Source organism: Grus americana, chromosome 17 (assembly GCF_028858705.1).
Source record: "Grus americana isolate bGruAme1 chromosome 17, bGruAme1.mat, whole genome shotgun sequence".
NCBI classification, from domain to species: domain Eukaryota; kingdom Metazoa; phylum Chordata; class Aves; order Gruiformes; family Gruidae; genus Grus; species Grus americana.
Window position 1 is genome coordinate 151,712 of NC_072868.1, and position 23,724 is coordinate 175,435.

General features: G+C 52.1%; 1 protein-coding gene and 1 long non-coding RNA gene across 2 annotated transcripts in view; one reads left to right on the forward strand and one right to left on the reverse strand.

Annotated features, from left to right (window-relative positions):
- LOC129214315 (uncharacterized) overlaps nt 1-23,724 on the reverse strand; it is a 110,678-nt gene that overhangs the window by 60,524 nt on the left and 26,430 nt on the right. The window contains exon 2 of the long non-coding RNA XR_008579668.1: nt 19,495-19,671. This is a non-coding gene — a long non-coding RNA (uncharacterized LOC129214315). The remainder of the gene's footprint in view (nt 1-19,494; nt 19,672-23,724) is intronic.
- On the forward strand, nt 4,986-23,629 carry LOC129214302 (centrosome-associated protein CEP250-like). The gene is given in 23 exon segments (XM_054845736.1): nt 4,986-5,591; nt 6,618-6,674; nt 7,384-7,466; nt 8,482-8,647; nt 9,375-9,481; nt 10,507-10,734; nt 10,974-11,118; nt 11,403-11,486; nt 11,627-11,857; nt 13,118-13,311; nt 14,940-15,067; nt 15,272-15,441; nt 16,240-16,419; nt 16,752-16,889; nt 17,232-17,375; nt 19,195-19,722; nt 19,725-20,603; nt 20,605-21,222; nt 21,996-22,151; nt 22,589-22,696; nt 22,864-22,914; nt 23,250-23,357; nt 23,360-23,629. Coding segments are annotated over 23 exon segments (4,701 nt in total). The 5' UTR covers nt 4,986-5,492; the 3' UTR covers nt 23,459-23,629.

Here is a 23,724-nt window from a genome sequence, read left to right on the forward strand (position 1 = left end):
TCTTTCCTGAAACCTCTACCATGGCCCCATTCACAGCCCTACTAACCCTGGAGCTGCACGCTCCTTTAGGCATCCAAAAACTCCGACATGCATCTTAGCAGCTCTCTAGCCATTTTCCAGATTCAAGCCTCAAAACTGCAAACGTCCAGGTCCTGCTCCCAGGCGAAACCTGCCAGCCCCGAAAGCTGTGTCTTTGCTGAAACTTCTACCATGGCCCCATTCACAGCCCTACTAACCCTGGAGCTGCACGATCCTTTAGGCATCCAAAAACTACGACGTGCGACGGAGCGGCTCTCTATCCGTTGCCCGCCTGCGACCGTCAAAATTGAAAACATGCGAGCTCTGCGCCCAGGTGAAGCCTGCCAGCCCCGAATGCTGTGTCTTTCCTGAAACCTCTACCATGGCCCCATTCACAGCCCTAAAAAATCTGGAGCGGCAGGCTCCTTTAGGCATCCAAAAACTACGACGTGCGACGGAGCAGCTCTCTGTCCGTCGCCCGCCTGTGACCGTCAAAATTGAAAACGTGCGAACTCTGCGCCCAGGTGAAGCCTGCCAGCCCCGAATGCTGTGTCTTTCCTGAAACCTCTACCATGGCCCCATTCACAGCCTTACTAACCCTGGAGCTGCAGGCTCCTCTAGGCATCCAAAAACTCCGACATGCGTCTTAGCAGCTCTCTAGCCATTTTCCAGATTCAAGCCTCAAAACTGCAAACGTCCGGGCCCTGCTCCCACGCGAAACATCCCAGCTCAGAGTGGTTATTCTTTCCTGAAACCTCTACCATGGCCCCATTCACAGTCCTACTAACACTGGAGCTGCACGCTCCTTTAGGCATCCAAAAACTCCGACATGCGTCTTAGCAGCTCTCTAGCCATTTTCCAGATTCAAGCCTCAAAACTGCAAACGTCTGGGCCCTGCTCCCAGGCGAAACCTGCCAGCCCCGAATGCTGTGTCTTTCCTGAAACCTCTACCATGGCCCCATTCACAGCCCTACTAACACTGGAGCTGCACGCTCCTTTAGGCATCCAAAAACTCCGACATGCGTCTTAGCAGCTCTCTAGCCATTTTCCAGATTCAAGCCTCAAAACTGCAAACGTCCAGGCCCTGCTCCCAGGCGAAACCTGCCAGCCCCAAATGCTGTGTCTTTGCTGAAACTTCTACCATGGCCCCATTCACAGCCCTACTAACCCTGGAGCTGCACGATCCTTTAGGCATCCAAAAACTACGACGTGCGACGGAGCGGCTCTCTGTCCGTTGCCCGCCTGCGACCGTCAAAATTGAAAACATGCGAGCTCTGCGCCCAGGTGAAGCCTGCCAGCCCCAAATGCTGTGTCTTTCCTGAAACCTCTACCATGGCCCCATTCACAGCCCTAAAAAATCTGGAGCGGCAGGCTCCTTTAGGCATCCAAAACCTACGACGTGCGACGGAGCAGCTCTCTGTCCGTCGCCCACCTCCGTCCGTCAAAATTGAAAACGTGCGAACTCTGCGCCCAGGTGAAGCCTGCCAGCCCCGAATGCTGTGTCTTTCCTGAAACCTCTACCATGGCCCCATTCACAGCCCTACTAACCGTGCAGCTGCATGCTCCTCTAGGCATCCAAAAACTCCAACATGCGTCTTAGCAGCTCTCTAGCCATTTTCGAGATTCAAGCCTCAAAACTGCAAACGTCTGGGCCCTGCTCCCAGGCGAAACCTACCAGCCCCGAATGCTGTGTCTTTGCTGAAACCTCTACCATGGCCCCATTCACAGCCCTATTAACCCTGGAGCTGCACGCTCCTTTAGGCATCCAAAAACTCCGACATGCGTCTTAGCAGCTCTCTAGCCATTTTCCAGATTCAAGCCTCAAAACTGCAAAAGTCTGGGCCCTGCTCCCACGCGAAACATCCCAGCTCCGAGTGGTTATTCTTTCCTGAAACCTCTACCATGGCCCCATTCACAGCCCTACTAACCCTGGAGCTGCACGCTCCTTTAGGCATCCAAAAACTCCGACATGCGTTGAAGCGGATCGCTGTCCGTCGCCCGCCTGTGACCGTCAAAACTGAATACGTCCGAGCTCTGCTCGCAGGCGAAACCTGCCAGCCCCGAATGCTGTGTCTTTGCTGAAACCTCTACCATGCCCCCTTCACAGCCCTACTAACTCTGGAGCTGCATGCTCCTTTAGGCTTCCAAAAACTACGACGTGCGACGGAGCAGATCTCTGTCTGGAAATTGAGGGAGGGTGTTTTTCTGTCTTTAGAGAACTGAAGGGAAAGGTCCGGCTCTGCTGCGTTAATGCAACTTTTATCCATCCATCCATCCATCCATCCATCCATCCCCTAACATCTCAAACCTTCTCAGAAAAATGCCTTACCCAAATCTTAGGTCTCCCCAGACTTATTTCTTAAATATCCATATACCGCGGTAGTCTTTATGCCTGTCACGTAAAGGGTGGGAGTCCGATGTGTGGCCGAGGGAGGCCCTCCCGTTGAGTCCCGAGGTTCAGAAAGCACCCCCTTGCTCTCTAAACTCCTTCTCAGAGAGGAGCCTAGGTGCGGCTGGGTCTAGTCTTAGTCCCAGACTTGGTCAACAGTTTAAGTCTAAAGGGTTATATATAGCCACATATCAGAGTCAACGTTTGCCTGTCAGAGCCCCCAAAGGACTTTGACTGACTCAGTTTCGCAAAGTTGAAGCAGATAGAAGTGGGTGGAGGAGAAGGAGCACAGCCCGTCGACCGCCTCTTCCAGGTTCTTTTCTTCCCCCACCCCCCCCCCGCCCTCCCAGGGATAACTTCCTCAGTATCCTTTATAGCTCAGCCTTGGCTGTTCCCTGCCACGGGTGACGTTTAACATGATTTGGGTGGAGAGTCGAGTACTATAGTCATATAGGTTTAGCATGTACTCCTTTTAGCTCATTATCATATTTAGGGGTGTCAACTTTAATATTCGTTTTGCAGATAATGAAGCAAAAGGTCTCACTCCGGGCACCGTGGCCTTCAAGATTCTGTATAGAAACCGCCTATGTTCTTCTCAGATGCTGTGTTCTTCTCAGCTGACCACTGGAGGCTGAGCACTTTATTACTAGAGGTATTTCTGCAGCATAGATGTTGTTCCTGTTTTATCTTAGTTTTCATCATTACTAGATGGTTTAGTGTGCGTTGCTATTCATTCCTCATCTCAGGTCATCGAAATCGTTCTCTCTCGGAGAATTCACACGGCTGATCTTACGCCTTGGTGCCATCCGTAATGGTGAATGACCTTTTAGCCAGTGCGTAAACATACTGCTTGTACTTCTTGGACAGGTGCTCTGTCTGTCTTCAGAGACTGTGATTCTCCCGGAGAATCCGAGCTGGAGCTTGGGGAATTTGCTTTTGAAGCGAGCAGGGACTCTGATTTTCGTCCCAAGTTACGGGAAGCATTGAAAACTGGTCGCTTTAAGCCCGCACCGTGATGCTCCATCTTCAGAGGGTCAGAGAAGACCCCGGCTCCTCAGTGTCATACCGGCTGCAGACGGTCTTGTCTTGTTCCTCAGCTCATCTGCGATCCAGTTGCACTGAGAAATCCCCGGTCGTTAGGAGGAGGACGGAAGGAGGTCGTGAGGAGGACTGAAGCGGTACTTCCAAGCAGACTTTTTGGCAGGGAAACTAGTTAGTTGTCCTGGCTCTCCTGCATCAAGGGAAAACCAGAGTCAAACGTTATGGCTATTTACAGTCTTCCGTTCCAAGCAGCACAGCCTCAAGCCCTGCTTATTCATTTGGAAGGAGCCGAGACTGGGTTTGCTTCACTCGCGTCTGCTCCGCAGGCTTTGGATCCTAAACTGAGTTTTTCTGTTGGGTTTATGCAGGGTGCTGCAGGTTTTGGTGGAGTTGTCTCCTTCCCTTGTGCCTCTGGGAGGACAGCCTCCAGCACCAGCTGTGCCTGTTTGTGATTCTGGAGATCATGGCTGTTTTCTTTGCAGCAGTTCACACCTTCTCGCTTTCCTTCCTGGCTCAGAGAAAAGAGGAATGATTGAATGATCCAGCTTTGCAGCCTCCGGAGGTTAAGCCACAGGTTCAGGCGCTGCTGCCACATCTGTCCATGCCTGTACAGCAGCAGCAGCCGTCTCCCGCTTCAGCTGCGGTGCCTGGCAGCGAGTTTCCAGCACGCGGGAGAGCCCCTAGTGAGAGGTTCCTCAGGAGAGAGGCGATCGTCCTATCAATTCCTTCTTCCTTGCCGTATTTCTCCTAGTCAAGGGGAAGCTGAGGCTTCTCGTTCATCCTTTAGGTTATCTGTGGACCTCTCTGTTGCTGAGGTGCCAAGGGCTTGTACTTGAAGGCCCGTGAAGACCCAGCGGACTCTGCTGGGACGGTCGATGCAGCCACAGATTCAGTGTGGGCGTAAGACGAGTTCAACAGAAGGTTGGGTGGTCCCCACCTTGGCTCTGCACTGAGTAACAATTAAAGCCTGCAGATGTTTACTGAAACCTGAGGCGTGATTTTGTAGCCTTTTTTCTTCAGTGTAACACCTCTGCTAGGCATTTGCCACACAGACCGCAAACGTCCTGGTCAGCTTTTGGCTGACCCAGCTCACGCAAAGGCCCGATGGATTCTGGGAGCAGCGCCATTAGGTGCAAGTGAGAGCACCAGGGAGGCAGCACAGGGGGCCAGAAAGAGCTAAAGGGCCATGATGCAGCCACCGTCACCTGCAGCCGGCTGTCTCCTGTAGCCGTCATCTTTGTCTGGCAGTACTGGCAGAATCTGCTGATTTTTGGAAATGGTATAGAGCAGACTTCCAAGGCGGAAGGGATAAAACATCAGCTGAGCCAAAAAGCCTTTGAAGCAGCTCCAAGAGCAGCTGGACTGCTGAGGCTCTTGTGCTTGTGCTTCCCAGCGTGATACAGGGGACGCCCGCACTGTGAGGGAGGAGGAGGGATGAGCGCTCTCGCTAGGGCACTTTGTTTTATTTCTTCGTGAGCTCACGAAATAAAGCTTAACTCACAGAGCACGTTGTCCTGTAAATGTCAAGCTTTCTCTCCCGTACTGGGTTTCCTCTAACTGCTCGCAGTCGTTCCATCTCTCCGTGCTTGGTTTTCGTAGGAGCTTGGAACTCCTGCTCCAGTGGCAGTCAAGGGCTGAAGGTTGAGCTTTTAGCAGAGAGCCCTAGCTGTTGAGTTGGCTTCCCTGTGCGATGGACCTTTTCTCCTGTCGCTGCGGTCCCCCCCTTCTCGCCCCAGTGTCCCCATACCCCCCACCCAAGACTCTGGTGTCGGGGACCGTTTCCTCCCGCTCCTGCTCTCCCAGGCGCTACAGGGAGCGCTTTTGGCCCCCAACGTTCTACGGGGCCGTTAACAGTCTCTGAGCAGAAGTCGCTGGAGCAAACGGCTGCCGGGGCGGCCTCTCCCCCGCGGCAGCAGCGCAGCCCGGCGCGGCACCCTCAGCGAGAAGCGAGAAGGGAATCGCTGCCACAGAGCGGCCCCGAGCGAGCCCGGCCTGTCAGGCGGCGGAGCCCCGCGGGCGGCGGGCCCGGCTGGCGAGCGGGGGCATGGCGGCGCGGAGCCAGGCCTCCCTGCGGCGCCGGCTGCAGAGCTCGCAGGAGGCGCAGCAACGCCAAGCGGTGCTGGTGCGGAAGCTGCAGGCGAAGGTAAGGAGCGGGGGCACCTGCCCGGGGGGGAGCTGCCCGGGGACGGGCCGCGGTGGCGGGGCCGGGGTGCCCGGGCCGCCCGCGCCGCGCTGAGAGGGGACTCGGCGGCGGCGGCGGCGGCGATCTCGGGGGGCGAACGCGCGGCCCCAACGGCGCCCTCCCCGGGGCTGCTGCGGGCGGGACGGCGCCGAGCCCGGAGCTCGGGGGAGGCCCCGGGAGCCGCCCTGCTCCGCCCGGCCTGCTGGGCGCCGTCACACACACACACACACAGACACACGCCCCGAGCCCCTCGTCAGGTCTCTCCCGTCCTTAACTAAAGATGCCGGGCTTGCCAACGCCTTTGTTTGGCCAGGTGAGCAGGGGGCTGTCCCAGAGGTAGGAGTCAAGCCGGCGGCGGTGGTTTCGCGTGGCCCCGGACAGAAGCAGGCAGCTCTGGCCTGGTCGGCCCGGGGCGCAGGAGCGCCGGCAGCGAGGAGGGTGCCGGCCCCGGGCGGAGGGTCGGGGCAGTGTCCGACGGTGGTCACGGCGTGGCTGGAAGCTCCTCCTGCTTTCCTTGCCCGTGCTTGTCTTCTGCAGCTGAACAGACACCCGCGTTCTGCAGCGGCTGTGCAGGGCTGTGGTCAGAACTGACTTGACTTGCTACTTAGTGAAACGCAACTTGCAAAACTCATTTCTCTAACTTCAAGGACCCGCTGGACCTTGAGCCCGTTGGAAGGACTGATCTGGGGGACGTAGTGGCCATAGGCCAGGCACGGCTCTCTAAGGCGCTCTCGTCATTCTGTTTGCCACCTCTGTCTTAGGATGAGCAGATAGCAGTGCGTGTAAAAGACACCCTGTCTCCTGTATTCTTTAATCTTAGATAAGGTGAAGCTTCCCTATGTCGTAACGACTTCTTGTTGACGGGATCGGCAGCACTGTGAAATGTGCTCTGCTTGGGCTGTCAAGACCTGCAGAAAAGCGAATGCAGGAGGGGCCGCGTCTGCTACAAGCCACATTCGCTCACCTTCATTCTGTGTGCCCATCTAGGTACTGCAGTACCGGACTCGGTGTCGAGAGTTGGAGCAGCAAGTGCAAGCAGGAGGGGTGAGTGTGCAGGTTGCTAACTAACGATAGCGTACGTAGCATTCGCTACCGCAGGCAAAAAGCTCCCCAGAGCAACGGCAGAGGGAAACAAGCGTTTGCTGCCTGAGGCTTTAAAGAAGCGCTGCAAGGCTGCCCGGCCGTCTTTTGTCCAGCTGCCGTTCTTAGAGCAGCCAGTAATCCCAGAAATGCCGGCCCGGAAAACCCGATCAAGAAGGATTGTAACGTTGTGAAGGAGTGCTTTATTGCTGGAGTAAGGTTTGTCCTAGGTCTCGGGAGAGGGCTCTACTGCCTGTTAGGTTCTGTGGCTGTCTCTGACAAAGACTTGGTTGAAACATGGCGTGTTGGAAGGCAAGAATGCTGGCGTTCAACATACAGAGCTGGCTCTGTGCTTTTCCTTCTGCTTCACGGCCAAAGTCAACCTAGGAAACGAAGGGTAGGAGAGTACTCCCAGGCTTCAAGTCTGAGTGAGCACTGGCGGTCATGAGCTGAGGATACTTAGCTGTGAGAGTGCAACGGCGGGAGACTGAGGAGAGCTGCTCACGCTGAGTAACACCCTTCCCCTCCCTTCCTCTCCCTAGTCGTGACACTGTTAAGCCTGGAGGAAGCCACGAGCTCCTGAGATACCAAAGAAATGGAGGGGAAAGCCACGGATGCTAACAGTAGTGAAGGGTCCACAAGAATTTGACTCAGCATTTCCTTTCTTCTTAAGGGATCCCTTCCAGGCAGGTGGGAAGCCAGAGAAGCCCGCGACCGGGAGAAAGCACTGCTTCAGTTGGAAGAGGAGCATCAAAGGTAAAAGGAAGAAGTGTTAACCTCACACATGGTATCCTGGATGCTCGCGGAAGCGAGGGAAGACCTGTCAGCGCTACCTGGTCTCCCCAAGGGAAGCAGTCGGGCAAGCCGTTTGGAAAGGAGAAAGGTCCACAATCTGTTCTGTGCCACAGGAATAGTGGTGTGTGCCGAATGGCTCTGTTTGGAGCGGGGGGTTGTTCTGGGTGACCTCCAAAGGTCCCTTTCCAGCCTAAATTATTCTGTGTCTCAGTCGGTGAGCTGCTCAGCAGAGCCTGGGTTTAGGTTGAGAATCAAGCCCCGACATGCTGAGCATTCCGTGGCGCAGGAGTTGTCCTCTTTGGGTTCGCTCGAATAGCATATCCTGCGCTTGGATCAGAGCCTTCCAGTAGAGCACTTGGCACCACAGGCATCTTCTGCCGCATTGCTTTCCCTGCTTTTCTTTTTCCCTCGGCCCCAGAGATAAATGGTGTGTGGTGTAAAAGGCACCTGTGTGCTGTGTTACGTATGTTGCAAGCTAAGGTGGGAGAAGCCCAGCTCCTGTTTTGATCCAGAAACTGAGTTCTGTGCTTGTTCGCAGGGCAGCGGTTCTCTCCATTTAGTTCATGAATTTAGTTTCCTGGGTGGGATATTAGCCTGTGGTCCCAAAGTCATTAAGCTGCAGTGCCTGACCTCTCAGCTCTCAGTTGAAAGTTGCGCATCAAGCTGTTTCCCCTCTGTGTATGGCGCTGTCTTTGTGGTGTGCAGTTTACTGGATCAAGAAGGTGGGGGTCTTTGCTACAGGTCTTACACAGTGTATAGGACAAGGACAGGGAGAGGCTGAACGGGAAGGTGAGGGCAGTGCTGGGTAGAACATGAGTTTGCCATAGCAGGGAGATCTTTCTTAATCCTAGAAAGCACTTTTCCTGCCTCTCGGTTTGACAACCAAGTCAGCGTTGAAGGAGCTGGAAAAGCACGGGGATGCTGCTTGTGGATAGCAGTTGTGCCGTGACCTCATCGCTGTTTCTCCTTTGCCAAGGTGTGAGACTCTGGCCGAAGTGAACGCTGTCCTGCAGGAGCACCTAGGTAAAGCGACTGAGGTTAATTCAGCCCTCAAGGAAGATGTTGGGAAACTGACGGCGGATTGGATGAGGGCCCGGGAGGAGCTGGAATTGAAGGCGAGCGAACGGCGCAATGAACGTGAGGTAAGGATAGGCTACGGGAATGTCAGACGTGATGCCCAAGCGGAATGGGAAGGCATTTTATTTCTGGCACGGAGGACTTGCTGTGTGAAAGTTGTGGCTGCCTTGAGGACGTCTTGGTGTTGCCTGGCCAAAGACAGGGGTGTGAGATGGAGGAGGGTCAGCAAATCGTGGTGCTGGAAGACGCCCCCCCCGGCTGTGACCATACTGCTCAGTCTTCAAGGCAAATGCTTGCTGCTGCTGGATGCCGCAGGGCAGTCAGACGTGAGCGCTCGTCCTTTTAGTAGTTCCTAAATCTCTGTCGACAGCAGTGGAGACCGGAGAGGTCTGTGTCTTTTCACATTCAGAGCAGCCAACCGAAGAACAAGACAGGCCTCCCTTACCAAGAGTGTCTTGCAAGCAAATCTGACCCTGGTCTTGGAGGGGCTTGTTTTTGTCTTCCTCCACCAAGACTGTTAGACATCTCTGCAAGGCGAGATGACAAATCATGATCGGTTTGCTTTGCCGATACCCACTCCTGCAGGAGAAGCGTGGGTGTTTCCTTCCTTGAGGTCAGGTGACGAGTCTGCTGGGGGATGCTTCTGTGGTGCCTCTTCGGCCCTTGATACCCCTGTTGGAATTGTTATGAAAGGAGACCCGGTGATGGTGGTTGTACTCTCTCCTATCTGCACGACTTGCAGAGTGACGGCGAAGGCTGAATTGGCATTTCTTTTTGTCTTTGCATGTTTAGCTTTATGACAGCTACTTAAAGGGTGAACGTAACCGCCTACTCAGCCTGTGGCGTCAGGTGGTGACCTTCCGCCGTCACTTCCTGGAGATGAAGACTGCCACTGACCGGTGAGTAGAAGTTAAGGCTGGATCCCTTGCAGGAAAACTGTAGCTTCCCTTCTCACCTGCTTTTTGAGCCTCGATGTTACGTTAGTTGCGGCTACAGATATGATTTCTCCTTTGGTAGCCTGAAGCCATGCCATTAAGCGTGCCTTAGGCTGTTTTCGGAATCATTTTGTTTGATGCTGGTTTTCAGATAAAACCGAGGGGCTCGGGCTCTAAGCAGTGCAGAGGCCCTGAACGGATGAACTTGACTGTGGTGCTGTTTGGGCACATTAACACGGACACAGGCGCACGTGGACACATTGGAAGAGCCTCACCAAAGCTGTGCATGCAGCACCTAGCGCGGTCCCTTTTATAGAGTGACGAAAATCTGCCTTAAATCTCACTTGCGTTCTTTTCCCCCTGCTCCTGATGGGAAGATCATTCATGGATACCTGTTTTTGTCCTTCTCCTTTCCAGCTTACATTTATTCTGGTCAGTTTGCATCCGCTTATGCCTCTACCAGCATTGTTGAGAGAAAGGATAGCTTCTCTACCCTGTTACTGCATTTGTCCAATTTATTTTGCTTAGTTTGATACCTCCTTTTTAGGATTGCTTTCTTGTTCTTGGGCTCTCTGAGGTTCCTTTCTCACAGCTGCAAACAAAAATCGTGTAGCCGTAATAGTACGTTCTTCTGGTGTCAGCATGCAATTTCAAACGCTGGGTTACCGTCAGCCATTTACCTTATCTGATGGTAAGCTTTCCTTAATGTGTAGAGTATGCCTGAGCTACTAGTTAATCCTTCTGGCTGTGCCATCGATTTCTTCTTATCTCTGAGGAGAAAACAGAGTCGTTCCTCAACCATCAAAGAGACCCGTTGCTCAACTCTCAAGATGCGTCCTGATCCCAAAGTGTCAGATGAATGATTCGTCCCCGGTGAAGATGTCATCTTTCCTGCCAGCTTTTACGGTTGCACAATTCCGTGCTTGAAAAGTGAGTCAGCTGATAAAGATGGTGGTGTGAACGTTCTCTCTTTCTTTATTCTCCTTCAGAGATTTGTCAGAGCTGAAGGCCGAGCAAATGAGGCTTTCTGGATCTATACTTGTAAACTGCTCCCGCCTAAACTCCGGCATGCAGCGCTGGGAGTCCGTCCCTCTGGGTAGACCTGTCCTAAAGGATCAGGCGCAGCAGCAAGCGGACCAGGAAAGAAGCCAGAGGACTTGGGAAGTGATGTGCTTACAAGCCAAGGGGGACCCGGAGAAGGAGGAGCTTCAGGACAGGTAAACGTGTTTTAAACTTTGGAAGGAGTCAGCATCCCTGGAGGTCTTTAGAAGACATGTAGATGTGGTGCCTGGGGACATGGTTTAGTGGTGGACCTGGCAGTGTTAGGTTTCCGGTTGGGCTCGATGATCTTAAAGGTCTTTTCCAACCTGCATGATTCTGCGATGCTATGCTCTTGGTTTTGGAAAGGAGAATGTTTTCACACGAAAAACTTGTTTGTCCCTTCCCCTTCTCGTAGACTGAAGGACTTAGCTGCACTTGAAGGAAAACAGTCATTATCACAGAGTGAGTTGGTAGTCGCGAGAGAGACACTGGAGGAATGGCGTCTTCAGAGGGATCTGCTGAAGCGCGAGAAACAGGAGCTTACAATGGCCCTGGAAAAGGTATGGTCACCTTACTCCTAGGCAGCACTTGTGGGAGAGGGAGTTGTGATAGCAGGACCGCCACCGGTGCTGTTTCTGGCAGTAGAAGAGAGGGACAATGTTGTTCTCCTTCTTGGAAAACGGTGATCGGATCACACAGGCTCGTGGGTGTAGTCAGTCCCCAGGTGCCTGCTGGGCACGCTGAATTGGGAGTATGTCGGCAATGCGAAAGGGGATCTGGAGTCGCTGCTTGAAGTCAGGGATTTTCCTGTCTTTGTTTTCATGTTGTTCTGCTGTCTCTTCAGGCAGAGCAGTCAGTAGCAGAGTTGACAGGGGCTCTGAATAAGCTGCGTGCTGAAGTAGCTGATCTACATGTTGGAGCCGCGAAGGTGAGCAGTATTCATGAAGCTCTCGCCTTGGATAAAGTGCAGCTGAAGAAACTTGTGTTGCTCCTTTTTCTGTCCAAGCCAAACCTTCTTCATAGGAAATCTTACTGTATTTTATTTCCTCTGTGCTTCTGCGATTGTAGCTGGAGCAAGAGCACGATCTTCTGTCAGGTAAAGTGGCCGAGATGGAGAGAGCAAAGATCTCTGACCAGGAGAGGCTGAACCTGTGTGAAAGAACAAACGAAGAGCTCTGCGCAGAGAAAGCCCGCCTGGAGCAGCTGCTGAAGAAAGCAGAGGAGCACCAGGAGGGGCTGCAGGCAGAGCTGAGGATGCTGGCAGAGGAGAAGGCAGAAACCCAAGATAAACTCAATGAGGTGAGACCAAAAACCTAGTGCTTTCCGGGTGGGCTTTTGGCTGCTTGGCTCAGCGGGGCTCTGTCTGTTGGATTCTGCAGTGTTTTTGTCAAGGAGACGCTTTCCATTTGTTCGAGCCTAGAGAGCGGGACAAAGCTGCAAGTCAGTGTCTGCTGTCTTGTACTGCTGAGAATGGGAATGACGTCCTGACATTGTTGAAGTTGTCTTGCAAGCCATACACGCAGCTTTGAATTGCTCGAGCCTCTTCAGGCCTTGAGGAAGAGGATGAGAAATAGGCCGTGTGACTCTGGACTACCTGATTTTCAGTACAGTGGAAAAAGAGCTTGGGAGAATCGTATCGCTGGAGGAGACTAGGGAGTTTGCCATCATTTCAGTGTCAGTTTCATAATGTACAACCTTGGGTATTACGGGATAACTTTGAGAGGAGAATTGTTTGTTTCGGATGGTCTGTTCTCTGCTAGACAGTCTTGGTTTTCGAGTCCGTGGTATGTTTGGCAAATACCCAGCAGAGGTGTTATACTGAAGACAAAAGCTAAAAAAACATGGTTACTCTTCAAGCTTGAATACCAGCAAGGTATATTAGACGACTTCTTTGTGTAAGACAAGGAAACAGTATTGTTGACGTGAACTCCTGTACCAATAGAGTCTACCATCTCTTTGGCCACATCAGCCAGACTTTCATAAATCACTAACTGATGCTGCCACCACGAGGGCTGTTTCCCTGACAAGCGTCGCCTCATTGCATCCAACTGCTTTACACGCTCAAGTAGGGGACGCTTTGATCTTTTCTTTTTTTTTTTTTTTTTTTTTTCTTTTCTCCCTCCCCCCCCCCCCCCCCGAAGGAGAAAACGTGTATTTTCACTTTCTTCAGCAAGCCAAGTTGCTTCTGCTCAAACTTTCCTGAACATTTCCAGCAACAACTTGAATAGATTCTTAGAGCATTTTAGTTTGCAAGGGGGCAGTTCTGGAAAAACGCAGTGTTTTTGCATGAAAACACGTAGTCTGGGGTATGTAGGTTTGTCCTGAAGGAGCTGTCCGGACCCCGGCAACCCAGTAGGGCCTTACGCGTCGCTTTCAAGTTAACAGTGCCAGCGCCTTCTGGCAGCCCCGGGTATTAGTGCGGTATAGAGCAGATGCTCTGAAGCTTTCAGCCCAAAGTACAGGAGCTCCTTCTCCTCGAGCTGATTCAGAAGTGGCACTGGCTGGCTCTGCATAGAAGCCCAGAGAACGGACTCTAACTGTATTTTGTCCCGCTTTCAGGTTTACCGCCAGCAAGAGTCATCTAGCAGTGGTCTGGAGCAGTTGCGCCAGGAGTCCTCTCGCCAAGGGCATGCACTGGCCAGGGTGTCCAAAGAGAAGGAGTTGCTGGTGCGTGAGAAGGCTGCCCTAGAGGTGCGACTGGCAGCCGTGGAGCGGGACAGACAAGGCCTTTCAGAGCAGCTGGCAGAGGCCAGGTAAAGGTGGGGAGGAGACCCTAAGCAGGACGTTATTTCATGTCTGGAATTATAAAGGTGGTAATCATTACACGAGGATTGATTGCATCCAGTGCTTTTCAGATGTTTTCACCTTCCACGGGCAGAAAATGGAGGAATCTTGAGAAAAAACCCCAAACAGTATCCCATGATTTGAATGGTATTTGCCTGAGAGCTAAAGCTAACAAAGCTCTCCTGAGCCTTGGGCTCGCGTTTATGCCCCTTGCATGTTCCTCTGTGAAATCCAAAGCAAGCCAATATAATTCCTCGGTCTCTGGCACCTTGGCTCTGCATTGAGTAATAATTAAACCACGCAGATGTTTACTGAAGCCTGAAGCTTCTCTCTGGGTTTGGTTTCTTGTTCTGTGCATCGGAACACAGATCTTTCCGTATCGAGTAGTTTGAGGTGGGATCTTCAGACTTCAAGGCTATTACACGCGGTGCCCAGTTATTGGGCTGTAGCAACTGTTCCTGCCAGATGTTGCTCTCAAGAGCCTTTTGTTGTCGCAGTTTGGGACTCGGTCTTTTCTGTTCCGTTTTAGAGACTGACTTTGATTTATCCTTAAAAGGGAGCGTAGTGGCTTTGGACTGCCAGCGACTGGCGTAATCAGAAATGTGTGCTTGTTCTCCTTCCCAAAGCTACATCCTCCATTGTCCATCCAAGTGGGTGAAATCCTACATTTGTGGGGTTTATTGTTGTACCACTCGGGTGCCCCTTTCCCCTGAGGGACGTTAACCCTGATTGCATCCCTGTACGAGTGAGGCAGTGCTGTGTATTGTAGGAACCCGGCAGGCAGGACGCCGGTTAGATCAGGGAGGTGACTGCACCCCCTGGTTCCAGAATCCTGCGTGTGGTACGCAGCAGTTGGCTGAAGTCTATGGATGCAACAGTTTGCCTCTGCAGTACCACAACTTCCGTTTTAAAGAGCGACCAGTCATTTGCGCTACCGCCTACTTAGTTAGCAACGCTTAAAGAAAAGTAGCAAGTTTTTCTCTTGAACTTGCAACAGTTTAAACTGCAGGATAGCTGCCTCTCCTTTCAGGTAGCCCTTGTTCTGATAACATCTAGTTGAAGTTTCTTACAAATGCTGCTGCAAGCATGAGATTTTACTACGCCGTCCGATGTCTTTCTTTGGTCCCTTCTGAAGATAGGGAGTCTGGAAAATGACCTACCTATACCTACACTGCAAGCAGCATTAAAACGTCACGAGTCAGCCAGGGAAATACTCTGATTCTGTCCCCCTGCAGAGCAACTTGGAAGTGCAGATGAGAGGAGGAGGGCTGTGAGCAGAGGCTGGGCTTTGGCTGGCACAGACTTTGTGGGCACAGCTACCCGTGTGTCACAGATCAGACACCAGCAATGTAAGATTCGGCCGTTGAGATCAAATTCGGCTGGGCTTTCTGAGTTACCCTAGGTCATCCGTAAAGCCTGGGCACTCCCTCGGAGGGGCCTGCATTGCTGCTCTAAATGGCAGAAGTAGGCTTTCTGTATACCACTTTCCACGCAACCGTGCTCAGGAGTGGGGATCTTGAACCGCTTCTTGCTGGAATAACTGCCTGTGGGTGTCAGGAGCAAGAAACTCACTTCTCTCCGTATTCTCAACTTGCAGGTCAGTGAAGGAGACCCTGGAATCCAGCCTGTTTGAGGCTCAGCAGCACTCATCTCAGCTGGAGATCTCCCGGCATCAGCTTGAAATCCAGCTTCACGCAGTCGCGCAGGCCAAGGAGGTGATCCAAGGTGAGAGCCTCGTGTGCTTTGTTTCTGGTGATCCCCCTGCCTACGAAGATGGTATAAAAACAGCTGTCTGTCCGCAGTGCTTCTGAGGAGTGAAGGAGCTGGAGACAGATCCCTCCTACACTGCAAGTCAAATGGCTTGAGGTTAGTGAAGTCAGAACCACTGTCTGCGCAGGCCCTGAATCTTGCCGTTTGCCGTGTTTGCAGGGGAAGTGAAGTGCCTTCAATGTGAGCTGGAAGCGGAGAGATCTCTAAGGAGGCAGGAACGGGAGCACATGGCACAACGGCTCTTGCAGACAGAACGGCAGTATGAGGCTACCCTCAGACTTCGGCAAACTGATCATGAAGCGGAAATGAACAAGCTCCTGCAAGACCTGGTAGGAAACAGTACGCTTTTGAATTCTTCCAGCAAGCTTTGTGGGCTGGCTTTAGAAGGATAATAGCCTGAGTGTGGCTGCCTGAAATGGCAGCAACCATCTGTCGCAGGCCGCCCGTTGCGGCCAGGCAGCAGAGCCAAGGGCTTGTACTTGAAGGCCCGTGAAGACCCAGCAGACTGTGCTGGGATGGTCGATGCAGCCACAGATTCAGTGTGGGCGTAAGACGAGTTCAACAGAAGGTTGGGTGGTCCCCCCGCAAAGCCTGGCAGCCCAGGGGTAGGATCTTAGCAGACTCCCGTCTGCCGTGAAGTAGACTCCTAACATTCCCGCCAACTGCAGTCACGGGAGCTTTGTTCCTTTCTTTCTGTCCTTTCATGGTTGGCAGAGGTCTTGTCTTTGGGCTTAAAGCGTATGGAACAGGCCCCTCATTCCTGGGGCTTGAGTTCGTGGCCTGTCTTGTGGCTAGGGCGTCGGGGTAGTGGCCTCCTTCTCACCCTGCAGTCCATCTGCGCCTTTTCATTGACGAGAACGGAGTTGGGCTTTGAAAATAGAGACTCTGAGAATAGCGAGAAATCCCGAGGAGAGAGGTGCTAGGGAACAGGCAGCCACCAGAGAGGGGAAGGTAACGTCTCCTCTTCCTCCACCTGCTGACCCTCCTTTTAAGTTCCTTGGTAGGACATGAGTTATGGAGGGCACAAAGCCACTGCTGTGCACTGTTGAGGTGGGGGTTTGTGGGAGGGAGTATTGTGAGGAGCTTGGCTGGGACTCCATCTTGAAGTCTTTTCCTCCCCTCATCAGGCAAGCGAGTGGGAAGGGCACCATTCAGAGCTAGAGGAGATGCTGGAGCGATGGGAAAAGGAGAAGGCAGAGACAGAAAGGGAGCACGAGAAGAAGCTGTTTGATATGAAGCAGAAAGTTGCCACCATGCAAGCTCAACAAGAGGAGGAACGAACGAGAGTTGAAAATGCCAAGCAAGAGGTAAAGGCCGTGAAGGGGGAATTTGTGTGGGTTTTTTTACTCTTCTGGGCTCCTTATTGGCAGTGCTTCTCTGGACACTGTGGAAATGCCACACATTTTTCCTGTTAGGTGACTAAGAGTTTGTTGGAGAGTCAATCACAGATGGACCGTGGATGGACCACGTTTTTGCTGCCAATCTCACTTAGGAACCTGTGCCTCCAAGGGGGCAGATAATGACCCAGGAGACAAGCAGCACGGTGCTTCGAGAACGTGGGAGCCCGTCACTCTCTGAGTCTTACCACACAAGTTTTGTATGGGAAGTTTAAAGCCGTCCTCTCTTTATTTCTGTGCAGGCCCCGCCAGAACAGGAGCGTGAGAAGAAGAATGCTTTCCTAGAGACGCTGCTCCAAACTCGGGGAGAGCTAAGAGAAGCCTGCCAGCAGCTGGAGCAGCTCAGGCAGGAGGTGGAAGAGCGGCGAGAGAATGGGCAGGTCAGTCTGACTGGTAGGGTGGGCTGAAGGAACAGGCCGCTGGCAATTGGACATAAGCTGAGAGAAGCTGAGAGAGCCAGGAAACAGAGTGAAGGGCAGGAACAAGGGAATGAAAGATAAGCCCTGCGCCTGGGGAGGCAAGGCCTACTGCAGGCACTGCAAGCAGCACAGAGCCCGGTAAGCGCCAGAGATCAGCAACAGCAAGGAAGGGTTACAATGGAAGCAGAGCTGGGTGGAAAAGCAGAAAGAAGTGGCTGAATGAGTGTGATTTTGAGAGAGAAGGAGAAAAAAGCTGGATCTGATGGCAGGTCCCGGTAGCTTGCTCTCCATTTGTGTTTACAGAACATCACGGAAAAGCTGCAGGCAGAACTGCAGGAAAGTCAGAGTAAGATCAAGGCCGTGGAGAATAGGCACAAGGAAGAAATGCAAACCGTCACAGAGGAAATGAACAGCCTTCTTCAGCAGAGGGATGCTCTACAAAAACAGGTGACTGAAACGGCCATAGCTACTCCGGTCATCAAACAGGTGAAGTGTCTCTCCACTTCTTGCCTTTCCACTGCAGAGCAGCAGGCTGGTGGGGTAGTCCCTCTGACTGCCATCATACTGTGGTCTCCATCTCAGCTGGTCTGGAGGAGACTTTACCGGCCAGCTGAATGGACAGATGGGCTAGTCCTTTTGCCTGTTTGCCAGCAATCATCAGAATGGATTTCTGCTGGTCTTGGTTTTTAAGGTGGTTTTTCAGATGAACGTGGTGACCCACTGAGCTTTTTAAACAAGTCGGCTGTATCCATTGTGAATCTGGTACTCTCGTGACAGGGTGAAATTTCAAGTTGTTCTTTCCTCACAGTACATGATACGGCTGACAGTGACAAGCCATAGTCTTTGACTGCTTTGTTAGGTTTTACTTGTGGTGGAAGAGTTGACATCTCAGCTAGCAGCCTCCGAAGAGTCTCTAAAGGAGGAGGCCATGCGTCTGCAGCAAGAGGTGGCGTCTTTGGAGAGGAAACTCGAGAGCACTGAGAAGCAAAGGAAGGATGTCCTGGTGAGGCTGGCAGATGCTGCAAAGGGCCATTTCTTACCTATTTTTTGGCCTTCTGTTAATAGTTCTAAGGAGCAACTTTTTCCGGTGGAGAGCTGATTTTGGGTGGTCTTGTACCGGTTCAGTCCAAATCTGAGCAGACACAGAGTACGCAAATGCTGACCAAGTTTCCCTCACTTCCCGCTTCCTTCCAGTCACCGTTCCTTGTTTCCCAGACGTTTGCTCTCCTGCCAGGCCATGTAGCTGAGTTAGCAGGGTCATCGCCTTGGGTAGGAGAGGACAGTCCAGAAAGGAGAGGTCGTTAAGATGACCGATAGCACAAACTATGTGGAGAGACCGCTACAGGAGCAGAAGAGTGTCATTTATACCAGCGGTTGTTTTCTGGTTTACCTTTTCCAATTGCGTTCTTCTGAATAAGCAGGGAAAGATGCTGTAGTCATGTAAAAGTCAGTTATGATTCAGGGTGTCTGTTTTCCTCAGTGCTGATGATTTCTGCCCTTGAACCTTTAGTCAAAGGAATTTTCAAACTTGTCTCTATTTACATTGCATGGTTTGGGCGATCATTGGTGTCCAAATCCATATTTAGATTTCCAAATATCTGTATCTGGAAAAAGGGGTGAGGAGGCAGAGTTAGCTAATAATAGAAAGCTGTTCAACATTGCCCATCTGAGAGCAGACAGTGGGGGAAAAGAGAGATATTTGAGAAACAAAAGTGCTGATCCAGATCCATAGGAATGCCTGCCAGGGGAAATCTAGTCCCGATTTCCAACAGTGGGAATGCCAGCCCGTCACCTGACCGTTACTCCTTCCAGAGGGGACAGCGGGGTTCCAGAGGGTGGTACCATGAAAACTCCACACAGTAGAGGCCCAAAACCCCCCCCAAGCCCCCCCAAACCAAATGGAAATCCCATGCTGGGGTTGTTCTCTCTTGCCTTCCTCCCTAGCAGAGACAACATCGTCATGGCACTGCCTAAATCATGCCTGGTCTGGACTTTAGATCCTGGCTGCAGTTCTGGCAGCTCCTCCCCAAAAGAACACGCTAGAGCTAGAAGAGGCTCAGAGAAGGGCAAACAGGAAGATGGGACTGGCTGAGTAAGCTGGCAAAGACGCAGCCGAAAGGGTGGCGCAGGCAAGGTCTACAACATCCCGAGAGGCAGGGGGAGGGGGGGCAGCCCTTGACTGCCGCTGGAGCAGGAGTTCCAAGCTACTACGAAAACCAGACCTATATGGATGGAATTATTGAATCTTTTCCTCGCTGTTTTGCAGCATGAACGGGACAGGCTGCAAGCAGTTAAAGAAAAACTGGTACGAGAGATAAAACTTCTTCAGGAATCAGCCACAGCCTCTGAGACCCGAGCAAATACAGCAACGGATACGAATCACTGCCTTGAACAAGAACTTCAGACTGCATTGTCTGTCTTGAAAATGAAAACCGAGGAAGTGGAAACGCAGTGGGAGAAAATGCAGACGCTCCAGAAAGACGCGGCACAGGGAAAAGCTTTGCAGGAGACTCTCCCTCATCTGACTGCCATCCTGTCAGAGAGGGAGGGAGAAATGAAGTTGTACCAGGAAGAGGTGAGAACGCCGGAAGACCAGCAAGCAATGCAGAAAACTACTCTCGATCAGGTTATTAAGGACATAACAGAGAAAAACCAGAAGATGGAATCCCAGCAAGAACGGATACGGGACCTGGAGAAGCAGCAAGAAAAACAAAGGATTGCTGTCAGCAAGATGAGCAAAGAGCTGGAAGAGAGAGGCCTGGAGATCAGATCCCAGCAAGAACGGATACGGGAGCTCTAGAGAAGCAGCGAGAAATGCAGAGGACTGCTGTCAGCAAGATGAGCAAAGAGCTGGAGGAGAGAGACCGGGAGATCAAATTCCAGGAGGGGAAAATAGCGATTCTAGAACAAGACGGTGCATCACAAGTGAGAAATCTGCGGGTGGATCTTGATCATCTGAAAGGAACCTTGGAGGAGAGAAACTTGGAGCTTATGTCTCTGACTCAGCAGATCCAAGAACTGGAAAGGGAGAGAGAACAGGTGAAATCTCTGCACGCAAGCCTCGAACACCTGAGGGCCGCTCTTAAGGACAGAGAGAGCGAGTGTGATTCTCAAAGGCATCAGTTAAGACTCTTGCAGCAGTACAAGGAACAGCAAGAGGGGTACCTGCAAGAGCTTCACGGTAAAGTAGAAAAGATGACACTTGCTTTGTCTCAAAAAGATCAAGAGCTTGAGTCACAAGAAAAGCAAATCCAGGAAGCTGAAGAAGTCACGGAAATGCAGTTAAGGACTGTCCGTGACCAACTGGAGCAGGCCTTAGAAGCCTTAAAAGAAAAGGACAGACTCATAGACACCCAAAAGCAACAAACAAGGAGCTACGAGGGAAAACCAGGAGAACAGCTGAAGGTCTTACGCAGAGACTTAGAAGACGCTACGGCAATACTGAAAGAAAAGCATTTCATGGTTGAATCTCAGAAGGAACGGATTGCGACCTTCCAAAAAGCAGAACAAGACTCTGGAGAGCAGAAGGAAATTCTGCAGCATCTGGAAGCGGCCCTAAAGGAGAAAGAGCAAGAAATTGTATCCCTTAGAAAGCCATGTGAGGCACGCAAGGAACAGGAGGAAAAGCACGGAGCTGAGCAAACAAATCTTCAAGGGACAAAACTGACTCTGAAAGGAAGAGAGAGAAAGAAAGATAGGGGTTCTGGAGGAGGCTACCTCTAGGCTTGAGACCAAGGCTCAAGGTGAGCAAAAAGAGTTAGAAGAGGAAATAAGAGCTCTTTGGGAAGATCTCCAGCACGTTCAGCAGACTCTGGCAAGGAAGGATGAAGAGATCGAGTACCAGAGAGACAGAGTCAGGTATTTCGAGAAGACTCTGTCAGGGAGAGAACAAGAGCTTAGGCGGCAGAGCGAACTCCTGAAACAATTAACGTCAGCTTTGCGATGGAAAGATGAGGGGGAGACCCTACAGAAACAAATCCAGAAACTCCAGAAATGGGAGGAAGAGGAAGCCGAGAAGAGGAGGGTTCTCCAGGAGAGAGACCGTTCCTTGCAAAGGCAGAAGGAGCTAACCCAACAACTGGAAGATGAGCGGAAAGCAAAGGGGGAAGAATTGGAGCGTGCGATTGCTATCTGGAAGCAGACTGAAAGCGGAGAAGTCAAATGGAAAGAGAAGGCACAAGCACTGACTCTTGCCCTGACCAAGAGTGAAATGGCCAATGGGACTCTGAGGGGAGAAATAGCCGTCCTGCAGAGTATGGTTTCAGAGAGGGACACGGACTGGTTTCATCACGAGGTAGGCAGCGTGATTGATCATCAGTCAACTAAAATGTCTATAAAGGATTCTAATGACGGTTCCCATCAAGATATGGGAATTTATGTTCCTGTCAATCTATGACCAGCTTGGCCACAGAAACTATGGCTGCAGCCAGCAGGCTTGCCTGTCTGTGTAGCTCCGGCCAGAGACCATTCGCCTGCTAGAATGTTTTCTGTCCAGCCCAGAACTACTGACAGAACTACGGAGCTTGCTGTTAAAATTAACTCCAGGCCAAAAGCTGGGGATGGCTAGTTGGTTCTCTCCTATCTAGGCAAGCTTAGCCAACATGTCGTGGTTAGAATTTGGCGTGGAAAGGAAAGGGCACCGTTGACCAAACTAATGTACTAAACTTAGTCGAATTTTATAACGACGGCTGGAGAGCAGCTACGCTGATGGTGCTTAGAGGATGCTTTCAGACATGTAGATTGCTGAGGTACAGCTTTTCCAGTGTATTAAAAAGAACGGAATTCGTCCCGCCGCCTGATCGGGTTAAAGGCTTCGTTGCGCGTTCAGAATGTACTTGTGCCGCAGTCCAAAACGCATGAGGGCAAATTTGTGTGGATTTCTCCAAGGTGATCTGGAGGGGCCGCCCTAGGAAGAGAGTGTGTTGTTTTGGCCTGTGGAGCAGGAGGAGAAGAAGGGACTTAGCACTGTCCGTTCCTGGGTCTGGTCGCTCTCCGCAACGTGTTGCTTCTGGCCCTTCTAAGCTTTCTGTGGCACCAGCTCTCACAATCTCCTCTCTGTGTACCCAGCAGGCTACTGCAGAAGGGGAGCAGCTCTCCTGGCTCTCGGAGAAGAGACTCCTGTCGCAGCGGCTGGAACGTCTGCAGCGAGCAGTTGCAAAGCTGCAACTCGAGAAGACGGAGCTGAAGCAACTCAACGCTGAGCTCAGGAGGACTCTTGAGCAGGTGAAGCAGGCTTTCGCTGCCTCTGCAAAGCCTCACGGTCCTCTGGAACACAACACATTTCCACAGGCAGCACTTTGGCGTCCTCTGCTTGTTGCCTTCCCTCTCCCACTTTCCCCTGCGGACACTGGCTTTTGTATTTTCTCTCTCTTCTGGCACCCTATTGCCTTCAGAAACGCACATTCCCTCCGGTACCACCCTTCTTGCCCCAGTGTCCCCCTACAGACACATTTGACACTCTTGTGGCCAGGAGCTGTTTCCTCTTGCTTTCTCTTTCTCTTCCATAGTCTACGTCGAGTAGTCCTTTTTGCCCCCAACCTCCTCTGGTGCCATTAACAGTCTCGGAGCAGAAATCTCCTTGCCATGGTGTCCAGAGGTGCTGTTACTCCTTGTTTGGTGGCAGCACGTTTCCGTGACCCTTTCTCCCATCCAACGCGCAGGTGGAATGGGAGCGGAGGAGACTGAAGAGATATTGTAGAGGTCGGTCGCTGCCAGATGCGTGCGGCTTTTCTCTCTCTGACCAGCACAAGGTGCCTGCTTCTCGACAGGTGAGAACAGCATCGTACTCGGTGGGAGGAGGGTCTGGCCATACAGAGGAACAATGGCAAATCCCAGCGGCAGCAGCCCCCCAGGACACACCTAGTAGAGGTCGAATAGAGACCATGGCCCTGGCCAAACCGGAGACCAAAAAGAGATCCTTGCGTTTTCTTCACAGGAGGAGTCTCACACGTGCTGCAGTTGTCGATTAGCTGAGTTGCAGAAGCAGGTGAGGAGTGGGAAAGCTCTCATCAGTAGCTGCTGTGGCCGTACTGCTGGGCACGACTTCGCACCGTGCTACAGCCCGAGTTTGGTTTGGCTGTCAGGAAGCGAGTGCACCGGGCAGTGGAAATTGTCCCAGTGAAACTGGAATTGTTGATGATCTGAGCTGAGTTCAGGGCGCCTCTGGGACTCTGGGAACCTGTTGCTTCCCCTTCCACAAGGACAGCGTGTTTGTCAGGGCTGGAGTTAGCGGGTGCGTCTTCCCTGGCAGCCGGTACCGTGGGGCTACGGATGGTCCTAACAGCGTGGGCTTGTCTGAGCTCGGCCTTTTGCCTCTTTCAGGTGTCCCTTCTGCAGACGCAGCTGGCACAGGAACGAAAATACAAGCAGGACTATCCTGAGTGCTGTGCAAAGACCAGCCAGGAGCTGTCAGACCTTCACCACGAGCTGTCTCTTACTCCTTAGCAGCTGTGGTCAGGGAGCCCAAAGCTGCTGTTTTGGAAGCAGAGACTGGGAAGCTGGGTCAGCCTCTGAACCTTCTTTTCCTGTAGAGGAACAGCTGCTGCATCACAGGGTTCCTGTCCTGTGCCCTTCCCAGGAACGAATTCTGTTTTGCTGCGGGAAATGGGGGTGCATTTGTTCTGTTTGCATCTGGAAGCATCTCCTAGTGACAGTGGTTTTAAATGCGTTTTGGTTTTTTTAATAAAGGCAATTTTGCAGGAGTGCCCTTTTTCCGTAGGTGAAAGCGAGTGCTAGGTAAATCTGTGGCTTGGGAAAAGATGCTCCTAGTTTTTGACTTGCACAAGTAAGCTATGAC